We start from the raw sequence: 19,000 nt of genomic DNA, 5'->3' as shown, positions 1-19,000 counted from the left end.
ATCTCACTGAATGGCAGAACAGGCTCGAAGGGATAAATGGCCAACTCCTGTTCCTATGTACAGGAAACTCGATTTACTGGCACCTAAATAACCAGAAATCTGTTAACCGGCAAAATTCAGGAGTAGGTTCAGGTAAGTTTTACTTCATATTAGTGGCAGTTCCTGGATCTGTGGCTGTGTAACTGGGGTTTCTGCACTTGTTGCTAAGCAACAGGGACACTTGGTCTGTGGCCAGAGTTCCTGCACATGTTGCTAAGCAACAGGGAAGCCTGGATTTGTTGCTGTGTATGGAGCTCTCATACCTTTTAACTATAGCTCTCTGTAATCCGGACTTTTTGATAAACCGGCACCACACCGGTCCCGCCTAATAGAGTTTCCTGTGCCTAATAAAGAGTTTCCTGTACCTCATTGGTAAATGTACTGCCCAATGTGTAACAAATCCATTACACACCAGCAAGTCCAGGCATTGTGTGCAGTTGATCTGGGGTAGTGGTGGGGATGTCGCAAACAGCTCTCCTGCTGCCGAGGGGGAAAAAACATGTACCTCGATTTACCATCAACATCGAATGATACCTGCTGGAAAGTGTGGAGAGGATGGAACTCGGCTGATGATCCTCAGTCAAAGCAGTATGCCAACATTCTCTGCCTAGGCTCTTGATATGCGAGATGGCCACTTGGGCACACTAACAAAAGCCTACCATGTCAGCTGTGGCTCAGTGGGTAGCACCCTCACCTCAGAGTCAGACGGTCATTTTCAGGTTGGCAGGCTGTAACTGGTGGGGTACCGCCAGGATCAGTGCTTGGGCCTCAGCTGTTCACAATCTATATCAATGAGTTGGATGAAGGGACCAAATGTAATATATCCAAGTTTGCTGATGATACAAAGCTAGGTGGGAATGTAAGTTGTGAGGAGGATGCAAAGAGGCTTCAAGGAGATATAGACAGGCTGTGAGTAGGCAAGAACTTGGCAAATTGAATATAATGTGGAGAAATGTGAAGTTATCCACTTTGGTGGGAAAAATAGAAAAGCAGAGTATTTTTGAAATGGTGAGAGATTGGGAAATGTTGGTGTTCAGAGGGACCTGGGTGTCCTTGTACACGAATTACTGAAAGTTAACATGCAGGTACAGCAAGCAATTAGGAAAGCAAATAGTATGTTGGCCTTTATTACAAGAGGGTTTGAGTAAAGACGTCTTACTGCAATTATATAGGGCCCTGCTGAGACCACACCTGGAGTATTGTGTACAGTTTTGGTCTCCTTACCTCAGGAAGGATACACTTGTCATAGAGGGAGTGCAACAAAGGTTCACCAGACTGATTCCTGGGATGGGGCGATTGTCCTATGAGGAGAGATTGAGTAGACTAGGCCTATATTCTCTGGAGGCTAGAAGAATGAGAGGTGATCTCATTGAAACATATAAAATTCTTACAGGGTAGATGCAGGGAGGATGTTTCCCCTGGCTGGGGAGTCTAGAACCAGGGATCAGAGTCTCAGAATAAGGGGTTGGCCATTTAGGACTGAGATGAGGAGAAATTTCTTCACTCAGAGGGTGGTGAATCTTTGGAATTCTCTACCCCAGAGGGCTGTGGAGGCTCAGTTGTTGAGTATTTTCAAGATAGAGATCGATAGATTTTTGGATCTTAAGGGAATCAAGGGATTATGGGGATAATGCAGGAAAGTGGAGTTAAGGTAGAAGATCAGCCATGATCTTATTGAATGGCAGGGCAGGCTTGAGCGGCTGAATTGCCTACTCCTGCTCCTGTTTCTTATGTTCATAAGGTCATGGGTTCAAGTCCCACTTCAGAGAGGGAGTGCTGCACTGTCGGAGGTGCCGTCTTTCGAATGAGATGTTAAACCGCGGCTCCGTCTGCCCTCTCAGGTGGACAGAAAAGAGCCCATGATGCTATTTCGAAGAAGAGCAGGGGGAGTTCCCCCCGGTGTCCTGGACCAATATTTATCCCTCAACCAACATCATTAAAGAACGATTATCTGATCATTATCACAGTACTGTTTGTGGGACCTTGCTGTGTGCAAATGGGCTGCCTCGTTTCCCTACATTACAACAGTGCTGTAAAGCGCTTTGGGACATCCTGAGGCACTATATAAATGCAAGTCTTTCTTTACCAGTAATTGTGGAATTGAGCCTTGACACTTTCAGGACACTTTTATAATATTACGATGGGCTGGTGCACCAATATATGGAATATGGTTTCGCATCTGTAATCCAAACGACAAGTTTCTCCAGAGACTGATGGATTTCTCCTCAGTAAAGTTCAAGAGAATTGGAACTGGCCAACCTCCTCCTTCCCACTCACAGCAACCCACTCAACAACAGCGACAGAGACTTGCTCTCGCCAAGGATGAACTGGGTGCGTCCCACACAGGTTTGGAGAGAAGCAAAGAAAGAAAATGAAGAACATTTGTGCTCAAGACACCAAATTAGGCCAGTGGAATCTGTGCCCATCTTTTCCAAACGACCCAATTCAGCTGCTTTGTTGACTCTTTACAGGACGTTGGCTGGGATAGACCGTGGGGAAAATAGTTCAAGAGGAAGACACACCATCACTATCCATTTTAAAATATTGCGTTGACTTTTACCTTTTTTTTTTAAAATAAACATCACTGGCGTTATCTAGTAACACAATACTGCCAACAACTTGAGAGAACCAGTTCATGGCTGCTCTCTGGGGAGTGGGGAAAAGTCCTTTTTGAAATTTGTTTCTGTACAGTTTTAGTAGGTCACGTTCATTTGCTTTTTCTCTCTCTGTCTCGGTCTGTCTCTAACTGTCTGTTGGTCTGTCTCTGTCTGTTTCTATCTCTATCTGTTAGTCTGTCTCTGCCTGCCTGTCTGTCTCTCTTTGTTGGTCTGTCTCTGTTTATCTGTTGGTCTGTCTCTCTTGCTGTATCTCTCTGTCTGCCTGTCTCTTTCTATCTCTGTCTGTTGGTCTGTCTGTCTCTGTCTCTTTCCATCTGCCTGTCTCTGTATCTCCGTCTGCCTGTCTCTTTCTATCTCTGTCTGTCTGCCTGTCTCTATCGCTCTCGCTGTATCTCCGTCTGCCCGTCTCTTTCTATCTCTGTCTGTCTGCATGTCTCTGTCTCTCCCGCTGTATCTCTCTATCTGTCTCTGTCTGTTGGTCTGTCTCTCAGTCTCACACACGCACACCTATGTATTTAATATTTTCTGGATCAGCATCCTTTCTGTTGCCCTCCACGAGTTACAAGGCACCAAGAACAATACAAAAGGAAACAAATATTGTTGGATCCATTTGATAAATAGCAAAGAAATAAATGTGTTGCAGTTGAGACTGCACTGTGGGGTCAGAGCCGTGAACATATTTGAATGAAATTCCTGTGTGACTATTTTAAAATTGATGCCTTTGATAAAACGACAGATGAAAGCATTTCACGTGATAATTGTGAATCCATCGGAGTTCAAACAGACAGTGACTTACTTGATGCTGGGTTTCCTGTTCCCTGTCTTGTCCATCCCTCAATCCCTACAGAGGATAACTGTCCTCTGGAATATAGGAATTGCTGACAATATCAAACTACTCAAAGTAATTATTTCCAAGCAATTGATACCAGCTGTATTTTTTTTAAACCCTAATGCAGCAGTGTAGTATCTGCCTCCAAAGCCTGGTGTGAGTCACCCTACTGTGATGACTCACAGGTATTCAAAGCAGGCGAGCTATTGAATGTCATTATATATAATTTAACGGGGAGAAATTATGTAGCGTCGACTACCTGACAGCTTAAGATTGAAAGTAACCCTGTACGGGACAGATAGGTTCCATTTAAAAGCCATTAAAAGTTATCTATAATCATTACCTTTTATTTTTTTCCCCCCTCTTTGTTTTTGCATTTTAAATTTGAGTGTGTGTGTACTCAGATCGGGTAACAGATGGCCCAGCTGATTCAGTCTCCAACCTTCCTGACAATTTTTTTTTTTTTAAATTGAGGGAGGTGAATCGTGCCCAGTTCCACTGGCACCAGCAGACTTTGCCCCCCTCGTGAGAGAGCCTGGACAGCGAGTGTTGGCAGGTTTATTTGAGTGCGGGAAGGCTCTTCAAATTGCGCTCATTTTCTTAAGCCCACAGGCACGAGAGCAGGCACGTTTTTAAGGTCTTTTCATATCGAAAAATATTGAATTTACTAAGAAGCTGACTAGTGTACACCAATGAAACTATTAAATGGTTCAGTGATTTTCGAATCGGGTGACTCACAGGCAGAAGACTGGACACTTATTAACAATGCTTATTTTTTGTGATAAACACTGTCAGCTGTATTATTAAAACTGCACCAGGTTACCACTCTTAAATGCATCAAGGAACAATTTTTAAACAGAAAAAAAGAAACGATTATGTTCTGTTACACTGCCTGATTGCGCTGGTTCGTGGAAGATTTTACAGTTGTGATTATGCAAATGATTTTTAGTAGGAAATTTGAAACGTAGCCTAACCAGCGCAATTTCAAGCACATTTTGGGTGCAATTTCCTGGCTGCGCCCAAAGCAGAAACTCTACCCCAGGATCAACGTTCTCTCCAAGCTGCGTGACCGCACAGCTCTCTGCCGGTCATAGAATCATAGAATGGTTACAGCACACAAGGAGGCCATTCGGCCCATGCCAGCTCTCTGCAAGAGCATTTCAGCTAGTCCCACTCCCCCTGCCCTTTCCCCATAGCCCTGCAAATTTTTTTTCATTCAGATACTTATCCAACTCCCTTTTGAAAACCGTGATTGAATCTGCCTCCACCACCTTTTCAGGCAGTGCATTCCAGATCTTAACCACTTGCTGCGTAAAAAGTTTTTTCTTACGTCGCCTTTGGTTCTTTTGCCAATCACCTTAAATCTGTGTCCACTGGTTCTCGACCCTTCTGCCAATGGGAACAGTTTCTCTCTATCTACTCTGTCCAGACCCCTCATGATTTTGAACACCTCTATCAATTCTCCTCTCAATCTTCTCTGCTCCAAGGAGAACAACCCCAGCTTCTCCAGTCTATTCACGTAACTGAAGTCCCTCATCCCTGGAATCATTCTCGTAAATCTTTTCTGCACCTTCTCTAAGGCCTTCACCTCCTTCCTAAAGTGTGGTGCCCAGAATTGGACACAATACTCCAGTTGGGGCCGAACCAGAGTTTTATAAAGGTTCATCATAATTTCCACACTTTTGTACTCTATACCTCTATTCATGAAGCCCAGGATCCCGTAAGCCTTTTTAACTGCTTTCTCAACCTGCCCTGCCACCTTCAATGATTTGTGCACAAATACCCCCAGGTCACTCTGTTCGTGCACCCACTTCAGGATTGTACCATTTAGTTTATGTGTCCTCTCCTCATTCTTTCTACCAAAATGTTTCACTTCACATGTTTCATGTCATCTGCAAATTTTGAAATTGTGCCCTGTACACCCAAGTCCAAGTCATTAATATATATCAAGAAAAGCAGTGGTCCTAGAACCGACCCCTGGGAACACCACTGAATACCTTCCTCCAGTCTGAAAAACAACCGTTCATCGCTACTCTCTGTTTCCTGTCACTTAGCCAATTCCGCATCCATGCTGCCACTGTCCCTTTTACAGTATTCCATGTGCTTCAACTTTGCTGGCGAGTCTATTATGTGGCACTTTGTCGAACGCCTTTTGGAAATCTATGTACACCACGTCAACCGCATTGCCCTCATCAACCCCCTCTGTTACCTCATCAAAGAACTCAATCCTTAATTAATCCACACTTATCCAAGTGACTGTTAATTTTGTCCCTGATTACTGTTTCTAAAAGCTTCCCCACTACTGAGGTCAAACTGACTGGCCTGTAGTTGCTGGGTTTACCTTTACACCCTTTTTTGAACAATGGTGCAACATTTGCAATTCTCCTGTCCTCTGGCACCACCCCCGTATCTAAGGAGGATTGGAAGATTATGGCCAGTACCTCCATGATTTCCTCCCTCAATTCCCTCAGCATCCTAGGATGCATCCCATCCACGCAATCCGGGACCGGTTTTTCCAATGTTAAGTTTTGCGCAAATGTGAATGGGCTGCACAGACCCTTAAAAGGGGCCGCAAACCCCCCAAAAATTAAGGGGAACATTACCCGGGGTCTATGCACCTTCCAGCAGAGTTTACTAAACCCAACACTGCATGTTAACTAACTGGATTATGCAGCATGTTGTAAATACATTTATTTAGTAATTAAAGCTCTTAAAATCATTACATGTTTCAAGTCTCTTCTAATGGCTCCATAATGGTAAACATTCTTCAGGGATGGGCAGTCACTACTTGCTGCCCTCTCTTGCTGGTTCAGCTCAGACGAAGGCCGCCTTTATATCGAGCAAGACCTGTGCTGTTGCCGCCAGCTTCTGACACGTGATCTCATACAGCCGCCGGCAAACCCAAAGTAAAATTTCCAGCGGCACCAAGGCCAGCCAGCTGAGACGCCCTCCGCAGTCGAATAGTCTCTTGGGAGGAATGACCACTTGGTTTCGGTACAGGACAGTGCCGGCAAGGAGACAACACTTTCTGGAGAGAATATCATAGAAATTTACGACACAGAAGGAGGCCATTCGGCCCATCGTGTCTGCGCCGGTCGAAAAAGAGCTATCCAGCCTAATCCCACTTTCCAGCTCTTGGTCTGTAGCCCTGCAGTTTACGGCACTTCAAGTGCATATCCAAGTACTTTTTAAATGTGATGAGGGTTTCTGCCTCTACCACCCTTTCAGGCAGTGAGTTCCAGACCCCCGCCACCCTCTGGGTGAAAAAGGTTCTCCTCAACTCCCCTCTAATTCTTCTACCAATTACTTTAAATCTATGTTACCTGGTTATTGACCTCTCTGCTAAGGGAAATAGATCCTTCCTATCCACTCTATCCAGGCCCCCTCATCATTTTATACACCTCAATTAAGTCTCCCCTCAGCCTCCTCTGTTCCAAAGAAAACAACCCCAGTCTATCCAATCTTTCCTCGTAGCTAAAATTCTCTCTATATATTTATTCTGAGGATATGGGCATCACCGACAAGGCTGGTATTTATTGCCCCTCGAGAAGGTGGTGGTGAGCCGCCTTCTTGAACCGCTGCAGTCCGTGTGGTGAAGGTGCCCCCACAATACTGTTGGGGAGGGAGTTCCAGGATTCGGACCCAGCGACGACGAAGGAACGGCGATATACGTGTGACTGTGTATTGTGACAATTTCAAATAAAAAACCATTCAGATAGCAGATCACCGGAAAACAGCCTCCCCTCCCCAACAACCTGCTGGTCCAGCGAGTAAATAAGGGCGCGTCAAACTGGTCCAGTCCCTTTAATCGTTAATTAAAGGCTTGTCAACTTTGCTTATAATACAAAGTGCTCCACCACTTCCAATACACAACAAATATTACATAGAACACAAAATGTGCACAGACTAAACGCCATTAAAACAGGTAATAATTACAATAGTGTAGTCACTTTTTTTCCTTGTGTTCATCAAGTTTTTTCTTAAACCTTTATATATATAATTTTTACATTATAACCACCAGAAATACCATCATTAAAAATTACGAGATACTGAACATGTAAATACCGGTACTGGTCGGAGGGGAGTTCATTACTTACTTCAGCAAGCAGCAAATAAGGGCACAGAAATTCAAACCAAGTTAAGGACTACTTGCTACCACCAGCTGCATTCAGTTAAACACCGCGTGTCACAAAGCAAGGATTGTTCTAAAGTGTGGAAACCAGTACAGGTGTGCAGTCGGACTGCCGCAGGTGTAGTCAGTACCTGCAAAACTACAGGTGCCAGTACAGGTGTGCAGTCGGAGCAGTGCAGCTACTTCTGCAGTCAGAATGCCACAGGCACCAGCACAGGTGTACAGTCAAGACAGGTAGTGTCGGACCATCACAGGTACCTGTACAGGTACATCATCGGACTGCTGCAGACACCAGTACAGTGATACTCGTCATGGGTTACAGTCAGACCCCAAACACCAACTAGATGTACAGCTAAATCAGTATTAGCCCAGGTGAACGGCTGGACTGCTACAGGTTACCTGTACAGCTGAAGCGATATGGTCGGAGCACTCTACCAGCGCTGGTACATGTGTTACAGTTGGACTGCTACAGGCAGTGGCACAGGTTCCAGTACAGGTGGAGAGTGGACCAGCACAGTTTTATAATTAGACTTGTACAGGTACCAGTACAGGTATACAATCAGACCAAGAACTACTAACGCATCATACATGTGTTACAGAATTACCTTTAGTTTGTTGAGAAGGAGATACTTTATAAATTTCAACTAGCTACCAGTGAACTCATGGGTTGCTACTGTCGGTATTTGGTGTGGAGTGTCCTGATTAGTTTATACTGTGTTTATAATACCAGGACACCTATTCAATGTACAACTATTACAAGAGCCTTTAGTTGAAGAAAAGCCTTTTATGGGTGTAGGTGTCATTAGTTTGAGAGCCTTTGCCTCATGGACTTGATTCGCTTCGAGTGAATTCTACAACCAGAGACACATAAATACTTCTACTGTCGATTGCCAATTAAGTCACGGTTACTGCAGTTCAATGAGTTCCGTAAACTGAGAGAGATTCACGTCTGCACACTATTCTTCCCACTTCCCCTCTCCATTCCCAGGTGGATAGCTTCCCTTGGGCCGACTGGTTTTGGGTTGAGTCCGGCTCTGAACTTTCCCACTTTGTGACCCGAGCTTTAGAAGGAGGGAAAATCTGAGCGTGGGTCTCCTCGGGCTCTGTCGTAACCCGGTCACTACCCAGTGACCAGGGAAGGGAAAGGGAAAGGGTGTGGGGGGGGGTTGGGTATAAGAGTCATCTACCAGACCACCTGGAGATTGTCAATAACAGAAGGGGACGCAACCACGGAGAGGGCGTGTGGGGGGAAACATCATAAAGAGGGAGCATTATTCTCTCAAGGGTACGGTGGTGTAGTGCTTATGTTACTGGACTAGTAACCCAGAGAACAAGAGTTCAAATCCCACCACAGGAGGCCGAGAATTTGAATTCAGTTCAGGAGATTAAAATTGGTAAAAGTCACTCACGAAGCGGTTGGATTGTCCCAAAATTCCAACTGGTTCACGAATGCCCTTTAAGGAAGGAAACCTGCTGTCCTTACCCGGTCTGGGCCTATATGTGACTCCAGTCCAACACCAATGTGGTTGGCTCTTAACCGCCCTCTGAAGTAGCCCAGCAAACCGCTCGGTTGTATCAAAACCGCTACCAGCGGTTCAAGAAGGCGGCGGCCCACCTCCACTTTCTTGGGGCAGCTCGGAACGGGCAACAGACAGCTGGCACTGCCAGCAATGCCCATAAATTTGGGGGGGGGGGGGGAAAGGATGAACCCACACAGAAGGGAAAGGGAGCTTCTTTTTCCACTGAGCTGCCAGACCACAAAGGCAGGCCCGATGCTGTGCTCGGGGTTTGTATCGGGATGACAGAGCACAAAGTAAATCGGGACACTACAGAAATCTTTCCTCTCTCGCACAGCCGCCTCCTCCCCGCCAGCCTGCCTATCCGGTCGCTACCAGCCCTGGGAATAATAGGGGATCCCACGCAGCCGAAGAGTTCCCCTTAGAGGCAAATGCCACAGTGAAGACAGCTCAGTCTACAGAAACCAGTTCAGCTATCGTCTCTCCTGGGTACCATAGCCTTCAGCTACTAAGCCTAGGCCGGAATATAAGATAACATGACGACTATTTACTTGAATTATAGGTAAGCTAGTGAGGTGAGAATTGTCTAGGAACAAGGGACCTTCGTGTTGAGAACTCTAGTCTAGTAACGGTGGAACTCTACCTGAAAGTGTTACTGCTGCTGACGTAGACAGAAGCCACGTAAACTTGTTGGCGCCTGCCCGTGCCGGCTGATGGCAGTCACCCCCCCCGAGCGACATATACCGCCCACTTTTCTCTGCCGCAGTGCCCAGTGTGTCGACCCCCTGCGATTCCGACAGCTCAAGACGGCGCCGGTTTTACCGCCGGGCCTTCGGGTGAGGAGCGGCGCGCGGCGCTCTGGTTGTGCGGTCGGCCGCTGTCCGTGCCTCTTCTCTGCACAGGAGGCCCCGCGAGGGTCTCCCTCGGTCCCGAGACAGCGGGGCTCCAGCCGCTCCACCCCGCCGCCCCGCCGCCTTCTTATCTGGCCTGGGAGCGGAGGCTGCCGATACCGGGCCTCGTCCCGCGCAAAGTCCCGGCGTTCCCGCAGGGTTGAATGTGCCAGTCCTGCGCCAGGCGGATCGGGCCTCTTTGGTCTGCACTGTGTCGGGGGCGTATCCTTGGCGCTGGCTCCCGTCGGGAGGCGGCCTCGAGAGCCTTGATCCGGAAAGAGGACAACCTGGGGGCCTAAATTCAGGCTAGTTCTGTCGGTGAGCGAATCCTCGCGGCTGTCTTGCGCCAACTCCGAGGCGGCCCCGTACTGGTGCTGGGGCCGGGGTCCCTGGTAGTTCCCTCTATTCTCCTTGTCGTCCCCGCCGTCGCCCTGCGCCCCGTCGAAGGAGTTCCCCGTCCATTTGGAGTCGCCGTTCGCCTCCTCCTCCTCCTCGGCCGCTGCGCTCAGGTCCCGCAGGAAGACCACGATGACGGTGATGTTGTCGCTGGAGCCGGCGTCCCGGGCCGAGGCCACCAGCTTGTGGGCCACCATACTGCTGTCGCCGTTGTTCTCCTTCAGGTGGTCGGCCACCACCTTGACGGCCTCCTCTGGCTCCATGGTGTCGTAGAAGCCATCGCAGGCGAGGATGAGGTAGTCCTCGGTCCCGTCCAGCACGGTCGAGTCGCTGTCGGCTTCACCGCAGATGTACGGCTTGTGTTCCGCGTCCCCTGGGGCAATCGGAGAACAGCGCAGTTAGTCAACACACAGAAACTAGAAAGAACTTGCATTTCTGACCCTTTCCCTCGTAGTGACCAGAGAAACGGGAATATAAGAATCAGGAGCAGGAGATACAGCCTCTCGAGCCTGCTCCACCATTTAATAAGATCATGGCTGATCATCGACCTCAACTCCACTTTCCTGCCCGATCCCCATATCCCTTGATTCCCCTAGAGTCCAAAAATCTATCGATCTCAGCCTTGAATATTCTCAATGATTCAGCATCCACAGCCCTCTGGGGTAGAGAATTCCAAAGATTCACCACCCTCGGAGTGAAGAAATTCCTCCTCATCTCAGTCCTAAATGGCCGACCCCTTATCCTGAGACTATGCCCCCTAGTTCCAGACACTCCAGCCAGGGGAAACAACCTCTCAGCATCTATCCTGTCAAGCCCTCTAAGAATCTTGTATGTTTCAATGAGATCACCTCTCATTCTTCTAAACTCCAGAGAGTATAGGCCCATTCTACACAATAGGATGCCACGGGAAAAACCACACACAGTTACCGCAGTATCTGTACCACAGGTAAGAAAGGATTTGCATTTCTATAGCGCCTTTCACCATCTCAGGACATCCCAAAGTGATTTACAGCCAATGAAGTACTTTTTTGAACTGCTGTGATGTGGGAAACGCGGCAGCCAAGTTGCGCACAGCAAGCTCCCACAAACAGCAACATGATAATGACCAGATCATCTGGTTTTTTAATGATGGTTGAGGGATAAATATTGGCCACTGCTCTTCTTCAAAATAGTGCTGTGGGATTTTTTACGTCCACCTGAGAGAGCAGACGGGGCCTTGGTTTAACGTCTCATCTGAAAGACGGCACCTCCAACAGTGCAGCGCTCCGTCAGCACTGGACTGGGAGCGTCAGCCTGGATTTTTGTGCTCAAGTCTCTGGAGTGGGACTTGAACCTACGACCTTCTGACTCAGAGGCGAGAGTGCTACCCACTGAGCCACGGCTGACACGTTAATAATAGATCACCAGCTCATTAAAAACCAGCCAGATGTCACATTTCAATTCCTACACAGCTGATGAAGGACACTGTCCCACTCTGCAGGTTTCTGATATGAAGCATTCACAATCAGGGTAGCAGCTACAGTCAGTGCTATTTATGTACACAGGTGATAACCCCTCATCACCATCATCAGAATCGCGCACGGGAATCTGACACGAGCAGACTGGCAGGTTTCCTGCTTTAAATTAAAGTCAGGGAATCCCCACTGGGAGCGCGGGTCGGGGAATCCCCACCGGGAGCGCGGGGCGGGGAATCCCCACCGGGAACGCGGGGCGGGGAATCCCCACCGGGAACGCGGGGCGGGGAATCCCCACCGGGAACGCGGGGCGGGGAATCCCCACCGGGAACGCGGGGCGGGGAATCCCCACCGGGAACGCGGGGCGGGGAATCCCCACCGGGAACGCGGGGCGGGGAATCCCCACTGGGAGCGCGAGTCGGGAATGTGCCTTTAAATCTGTACCTAGACCAAGAGGACATAAGATCTTAACACATCAATGATTTGTGCATGAAACCCAAGGGCAGAATTCCATGTCGAAGGAGTCCTGTCGAAACTCTTATTAATGTGTCACATGCACAACAGCGACTTGCATCTAATGCTGTGGTTGAAACCATGAGCTGGAAAACCCTGTACAAGAAGTGGGCAGTGAGAGTGTTCCTCAGAGCCAGGAGCAAACCTGGACTGTGCGGCGGGAATTGGGCAAGTACACAATGAATGGTCTGCACTCCCCCCACTGGGTCTCATGGAGTTCTGGTCTCCATATTGCAAGGAGGTTATAGAGGGACTGGAAAAGGTGCAAAAAAGATTTACACAGATGATACCAGATCTGAGAGGTTATAACAATCAGGGAAGATTGAGCAGGCTGGGGCTCTTTTCTGTAGAAAAGAGAAGACTGAGGGGCGACCTGATCGAGGTCTTTAAGATTATGAAGGGGTTTAATAGGGTAGACGTAGAGAAGATGTTTCCACTTGTGGGGGAGACCAGAACTAGGGGCCATAAATATAAGATAGTCACTAATAAATCCAATAGGGAATTCAGGAGAAACTTCTTCACCCAGAGAGTGGTTAAAATGTGGAACTCGCTACCACAGGGAGTAGTTGAGGCGAATAGCAGAGATGCATTTAAGGGGAAGCTAGATAAACACGAGGGAGAAAGGAATAGAAGGATATGTTGATGGGGTGAGATGAAGAGGGGTGGGAGGAGGCTCGTGTGGAGCATAAACACCAGCACGGACCAGTTGGGCCGAATGGCCTGTGCTGTACATTCTATTTAATAAGAGTCCGCGCGTATCTCTGTGGTCGTCACTTGTGAGGTGTGGACGGACAACAGAAAAAGCAAGAGATAAATGGAGCCAGTTTCGCTCACCGATCGCTCTGGAGACCGAAAGGCTTCCGTTAACTCGCCAGGCCCCGAACCAGACCACGCAGCCTCCGAGCGCCTCGATCCGCTGCTTCTCATCCTGGGGGAGCAAAAAAAAGGGAAGAAGTCAGAAAAGTGGATCGACCCAGCCGAGGTGTCTGGTCCAGCGGCTTAACCTGGTGGCGGTGGGGAGTTTTAACGGGCGTACGCTTTTCAACTGGGGCTGATCCTGTACGGACACCCCACCACTGGGTTAACCCCTGGGTAAAAACAGCGCACCGCGGAGCGTGCTGAGGGGGAAAATTTAGCCTGTGGTATCTGCTTTGTGGGTGATGAAAATTCCACATCGCCAGACACAGAAATAAGAGGAAAAAGGCCAACTTCTCTTTCAAAAGCAAGATTCCCTGTGCCCGGTTTTTACCTCGATATTAAAAAATCCCACTTAACCACGCACTTCCTGTCACAACTGTTTCTGCTACAAGTTCCTATCTCCCCGTTTATTATTGTGGGAACTCTCACACTGTTACTACACCCTCCCACTAGTGGAGACATTGCAGCACCACCACTGGCGGGAGGGTATAATTACAGCGTGACAAGTTTACATAGGGAATGCCCCTTATAAATGGGGAGACAGGATTTTATAACACAGATGTAGAGACGAAAAGTATGAGGTAAAATAAGGAGTGAATTATGTCCCAGTGCCCTGAACCAATTCTCCTCAGCCCTGCTCCACCTGAAGACTTCACCTGGTCTTCTTGACACTCCATGTTCTAGAAATTTCCAGAGCCCAAAACTAGACCTTAGCAACCCAAGTTGGAAAAAAAATGACTTAAATAAAAAGACGTTAGACTGCTTGAGGGCGGTTCGGGGCAGACATGCAAGGCAGGTATTCCTGTCGCTGCTTCTCTCTCCTGTTTTATGGTGTAAGCATGGCCTTTCAATGGGGCTCTGAGCCCCAATGACATCAACCCTACGTGAGTTCCACCTCCTCTTAGAAGGTTGCCAGGATTTGCAGAGTCCATTGGCCGGGACACCGGGGACAACACCCCCTGCTCGCCTTCGAAATAGTGGCCATGGGGCCTTTTACGTTCAACCTGAGAGGGCAGACAGGGCCTCAGTTTAGCATCTCATCCGAAAGACGGCGCCTCCGATAGTGCAGCACCTCCCTCAGCCCTGCACTGGGAGAGTCAGCCTGGAATTTTTGCGCTGGGGTGGGGCTGGAACCCACAACCTTCTGACTCCGAGGAGAGAGAAAGAGTGAGAGAGAGAGAGTGAGAGTGTGTGAGTGAGAGAAAGTCACGACTGAGTCACGGCGGACACCTGTACAAAAGGAATAACCAGCGTGCTGGTGCTGCCGACCACTTACTTCTCTGTCAGGTTTGTGAGGTTTCATCAGCTCCACTGCCTGGCCTCTTCGCACCAGCATCACCTGGGAGTCACCCAGCCAGGCCACGTGTAGCACGTTCCCCCGCATGAAGGTCACAACGCCAGTCGTCCCACACCGCAGGTTCTGAGAGCAATGGAATGAGAAGGACATATGTTTGCATCAGGGGTCTGTGCGGTTTTTTTTAGACCCCCCTCCCCCGCCCCAGATCTTCTTGTGGGTGCAGCTATTAGCTTCTCTCCAGCTCCCACTGGTCTGATCAATCACAAGGAGGAGGCGATATAGATCAGGTTCAGTAATCTCCCCCTCCACACCCCGTCGAAATTTCTCATTGCCACTGTTGTGCTCAAATGTAGAATTATTACACATTTACAGCACAGAAACAGGCCATTCGGCCCAACTGGTCCGTGCCGGTGTTTATGCTCCACACCAGCCTCCTCCCATTCCTCTTCATCTCACTCTATCAACATATCCCTCTATTCCTTTCTCCCTCATGTGTTTATCTAGCTTCCCCTTGAATGCATCGATACTATCTTATATTTAGGACTCCTAGTTTTGGCCTCCTCCACAAGCGGAGATTTTTCCTCTACGTCTACCCTGTCAAACCTCTTCATAATTTTAAAGACCTCTACTCGGTCACCTCTCAGCATTTTATTCTGGTCTTATTAACCTGCAGTGCTACCATTAATGATTTGGGACTGTACCCCTAGATCTCTACCCCATTTAGACTCTTATTTTCCGAGGAGCATGAGACAGCACAGGAGGCCGCCATTCGGCCCATTGTGCCAATGCCGGCTCTCTGAAAGAGCCGTCCAGTTAGTCTCGGCTCTCCTGCTCTGTTTTCCCTTTTTCCGCCAGTGCTGCTGGAGGAACTGGATGGACGGAGGGAAAATCCTAGATGGAGCGGCGAGAGGGAGAAGAGGAATTTGCCGATGGAAACTCCTGGTGAATAGAAAGGGTTCGCTCCTCTCTACTCACGTCTGCTCTTTCAACTAGAATTGGTGAACGGTGCAAGCTGTCGGGACTTCAGTTATGTGGAGAGATTGGAGAAGCTGGGCCTGTTCTCCTTGGAGCAGTGAAGGTTAAGGGGAGATTTAGTAGAGGTGTAATACAGAGAAATGATATTGGGTCAAAAGATCAGGATAATGAAACAGTTTGGGTGGAGATAAGGAACAATAAGGGGAAAAAAGCACTAGTGGGCGTAGTCTATAGGCCTCCGAACAGTGGCAACTCTGTTGGACGGAGTATCAATCAGGAAATAGTTGAGGCTTGTAATAAGGGAACATCTATAATTATGGGGGATTTTAACTATCATATTAATTGGACAAATCAAATTGGGCAGGGCTGCCTTGAGGATGAGTTCATTGAGTGTATTAGGGATGGGTTTCTTGAGCAGTATGTAACTGAACCGACCAGGGGGCAAGCAACCTTAGATCTGGTCCTGTGTAACGAGACAGGATTAATTAAAAATGTCCTAGTAAAGGATCCCCTTGGAATGAGTGACCATAACATGGTTGAATTCCATATTCAATTAGAGGGTGAGAAGGTTGGATCTCAAACAAGCGTGCTAAGCTTGAATAAAGGAGACTATGAAGGTATGAGAGCGGAATTGAGTAGAGTGGATTGGGAAAATAGATTAAAGGGTAAGATGATACATGATCAGTGGTGTACATTTAAGGAGTTATTTTACAACTCCCAAAAAATATATATTCCACTGAGAAGAAAAGGGTGTAAAAGAAAAGACAGCCATCCGTGGCTAAGTAAAGAAATTAAGGATAGTATTCGACTAAAAACAAGGGCATATAAGGTAGCCAAATCTAGTGGGAGGATAGAGGATTGGGAAAACTTTAAAAGACAGCAAAAAATAACAAAAAGATTGATTAAGAAAGGGAAGATAGGTTATGAAAGTAAATTAGCAAAAAATATAAAAACAGATAGTAAGAGTTTTTATAGTTATATAAAAAGAAAAAGGGTGGCTGAAGTTTTTGTTGGTCCATTAGAGGATGAGACCGGGAAATTAATGGTGGGAAATATGGAGATGGCAAAAACACTGAATGAATATTTTATATCAGTCTTTACAGTAGAAGACACTAAGAATATCCCAACACTGGACAAACAGGGGGCTAAAGGGGGGGGGGAGGAGCTAAACACGATCAAAATCACTAAGGAAGTGGTACTTGGTAAAATAATGGGACCCAAGGCGGATAAATCACCTGGACCTGATGGCTTACATCCTAGGGTCTTGAGGGAAGTGGTGGTAGGGATTGTGGATGCATTAGTAATAATTTTCCAAAACTCCCTGGACTCGGCAAAGGTCCCGGCAGACTGGAAAACTGCTAATGTAACACCCTTATTTAAAAAGGGCAGTAGACAGAAGGCTGGAAACTATAGACCGGTTAGCCTAACATCTGTGGTAGGTAAAATTTTGGAGTCTATTATTAAGGAGACAGTAACAGGACATTTGGATAATCATAATTTAATAGGACAAAGTCAGCATGGTTTTATGAAGGGGAAGTCATGTTTGACAAATTTGCTGGAGTTCTTTGAGGAAGTAACATATAGGGTGGATAAAGGGGAACCAGTGGACGTAGTGTATTTAGACTTCCAGAAGGCATTTGACAAGGTGCCACACAAAAGATTATTGCTTAAGATAAAAAATCACGGGATTGGGGGTAATATTCTGGCATGGATAGAGGATTGGCTATCTAACAGATGGCAGAGAGTTGGGATAAATGGTTCATTCTCAGACTGGCAATCAGTAACTAGTGGTGTTCCGCAGGGGTCAGTGCTGGGTCCCCAACTCTTTACAATCTATATTAACGGTTTGGAGGAGGGGACCGAGTGTAACATATCAAAGTTTGCAGATGATACTAAGATGGGAGGGAAAGTAGTGAGTGAGGAGGACATAAAAAACCTGCAAGGGGACATAGACAAGCTAAGTAAGTGGGCAGAGATTTGGCAGATGGAATACAATACTGGAAAGTGTGAGGTTATGCACTTTGGCAGGAAAAATCGTAGAGCAAGTTATTATCTTAATGGCAAGAAACTGGAAAGTACTGAAGTACAAAGGGATCTGGGGGTCCTGGTGCACGAAACTCAAAAGGTTAGTATGCAGGTGCAGCAAGTGATTAAGAAGGCCAATGGAATGTTGGCTTTCATTGCTAGGGGGATAGAATATAAAAATAAGGAGGTATTGCTTCAGTTGTACAAGGTATTGGTGAGACCGCACCTGGAATACTGCGTACAGTTTTGGTGTCCATACTTAAGAAAGGACATACTTGCTCTCGAGTCAGTACAAAGAAGGTTCACTCGGTTAATCCCGGGGATGGACATATGAGGAGAGGTTGAGTAGATTGGGACTCTACTCATTGGAGTTCAGAAGAATGAGAGGCGATCTTATTGAAACATATAAGATTGTGAAGGGGTTGGATCGGGTGGATGCGGGGAGGATGTTCCCGATAATGGGTGAAACTAGAACTAGGGGGCATAGTCTTAGAATAAGGGGCTGCTCTTTCAAAACTGAGATGAGGAGGAACTACTTCACTCAGAGGGCGGTAGGTCCATGGAATATGCTGCCCCAAAAAGCTGTAGAAGCTACATCATTACATAAATTTAAAACAGAAATAGACAGTTTCCTAGAAGTAAAGGGAATTAAGGGTTATGGGGAGCGGGCAGGAATTTGGACAGGAGTCTAGGTTCGGATCGGTCATGGCCCTGTGGGTAGCGGAGCGGGCCCAGGGGCCGTGTAGCCTGATCCTGCTCCTATTTCGTGTGTCTAATTCTGTTAGATTCAGGAGATGGTTCTGTGATAGTGGATTGGCGGTTAGGATCAGATCAGCCATGATCTTATTGAATGGCGGAGCAGGCTCGAGGGGCCGATTGGCCTACTCCTGCTCCTATTTCTTATGTTCTTATGTTCAAAATGACGAGGGGTTTTGATAGGGCAAGTAGGAGGAAAACTGTTTCCTCTGGCAAATGGGTCGGTAACCAGTGGTTAGAGAATTAAAATAATTGGCAAGAGAACCACAGGGGAAATGAGGAGAGTTTTCTTCACACAGAGGGTTGTTAAAAAATCTGGAAAGCACGACCTGAAAGTGTGGTGGAATCAGGTTCCACAGGAACTTACAAAAGGCAAATTGGACGTGTATTTGAAGAGGACTAATTTGCCGGGTGATGGGGGAAAATGCTGGGGTGTGGGGCTAAATTGGACTTCTCTTTCAAAGAGCCGGCACAGGCATGATGGGCCGAATGGCCTCCTTCTGTGCTGCAAGGTTCTACGTAGTCCAGGGAGCGCTGTCCACAATTTGTTGTCAAGGTGATTGACCGGTCCACCCCCCGAGTCTACATCTTGAGCCCCATTGGCTCATTACACCAACCCATCGCCTGAGGGCTTGGAGCTC

At 47.5% G+C, this 19,000-nt stretch overlaps 1 protein-coding gene across 1 annotated transcript in view; it reads right to left on the bottom strand.

The window, feature by feature from the left end:
- Positions 1-7,275: 7,275 nt before the first annotated feature.
- Positions 7,276-19,000, bottom strand: part of ppm1e (protein phosphatase, Mg2+/Mn2+ dependent, 1E) — a 99,610-nt gene continuing 87,885 nt past the window's right edge. Inside the window, exons 5-7 of the mRNA XM_085964745.1 lie at positions 14,583-14,726; positions 13,223-13,316; positions 7,276-10,794 (exon numbers count right to left, since the gene is read on the bottom strand). Coding sequence (XP_085820871.1) covers positions 9,788-10,794; positions 13,223-13,316; positions 14,583-14,726 — 1,245 coding nt within the window. The 3' untranslated portion in view covers positions 7,276-9,787. The remainder of the gene's footprint in view (positions 10,795-13,222; positions 13,317-14,582; positions 14,727-19,000) is intronic.

Source organism: Somniosus microcephalus, chromosome 22 (assembly GCF_052327205.1).
Source record: "Somniosus microcephalus isolate GS21.2 chromosome 22, FLI_Smic_1.0, whole genome shotgun sequence".
Lineage (NCBI taxonomy): Eukaryota > Metazoa > Chordata > Chondrichthyes > Squaliformes > Somniosidae > Somniosus > Somniosus microcephalus.
The sequence above is the reverse complement of the archived record's forward strand: the minus strand, read 5'-3'. Positions and strand labels throughout refer to the sequence as shown.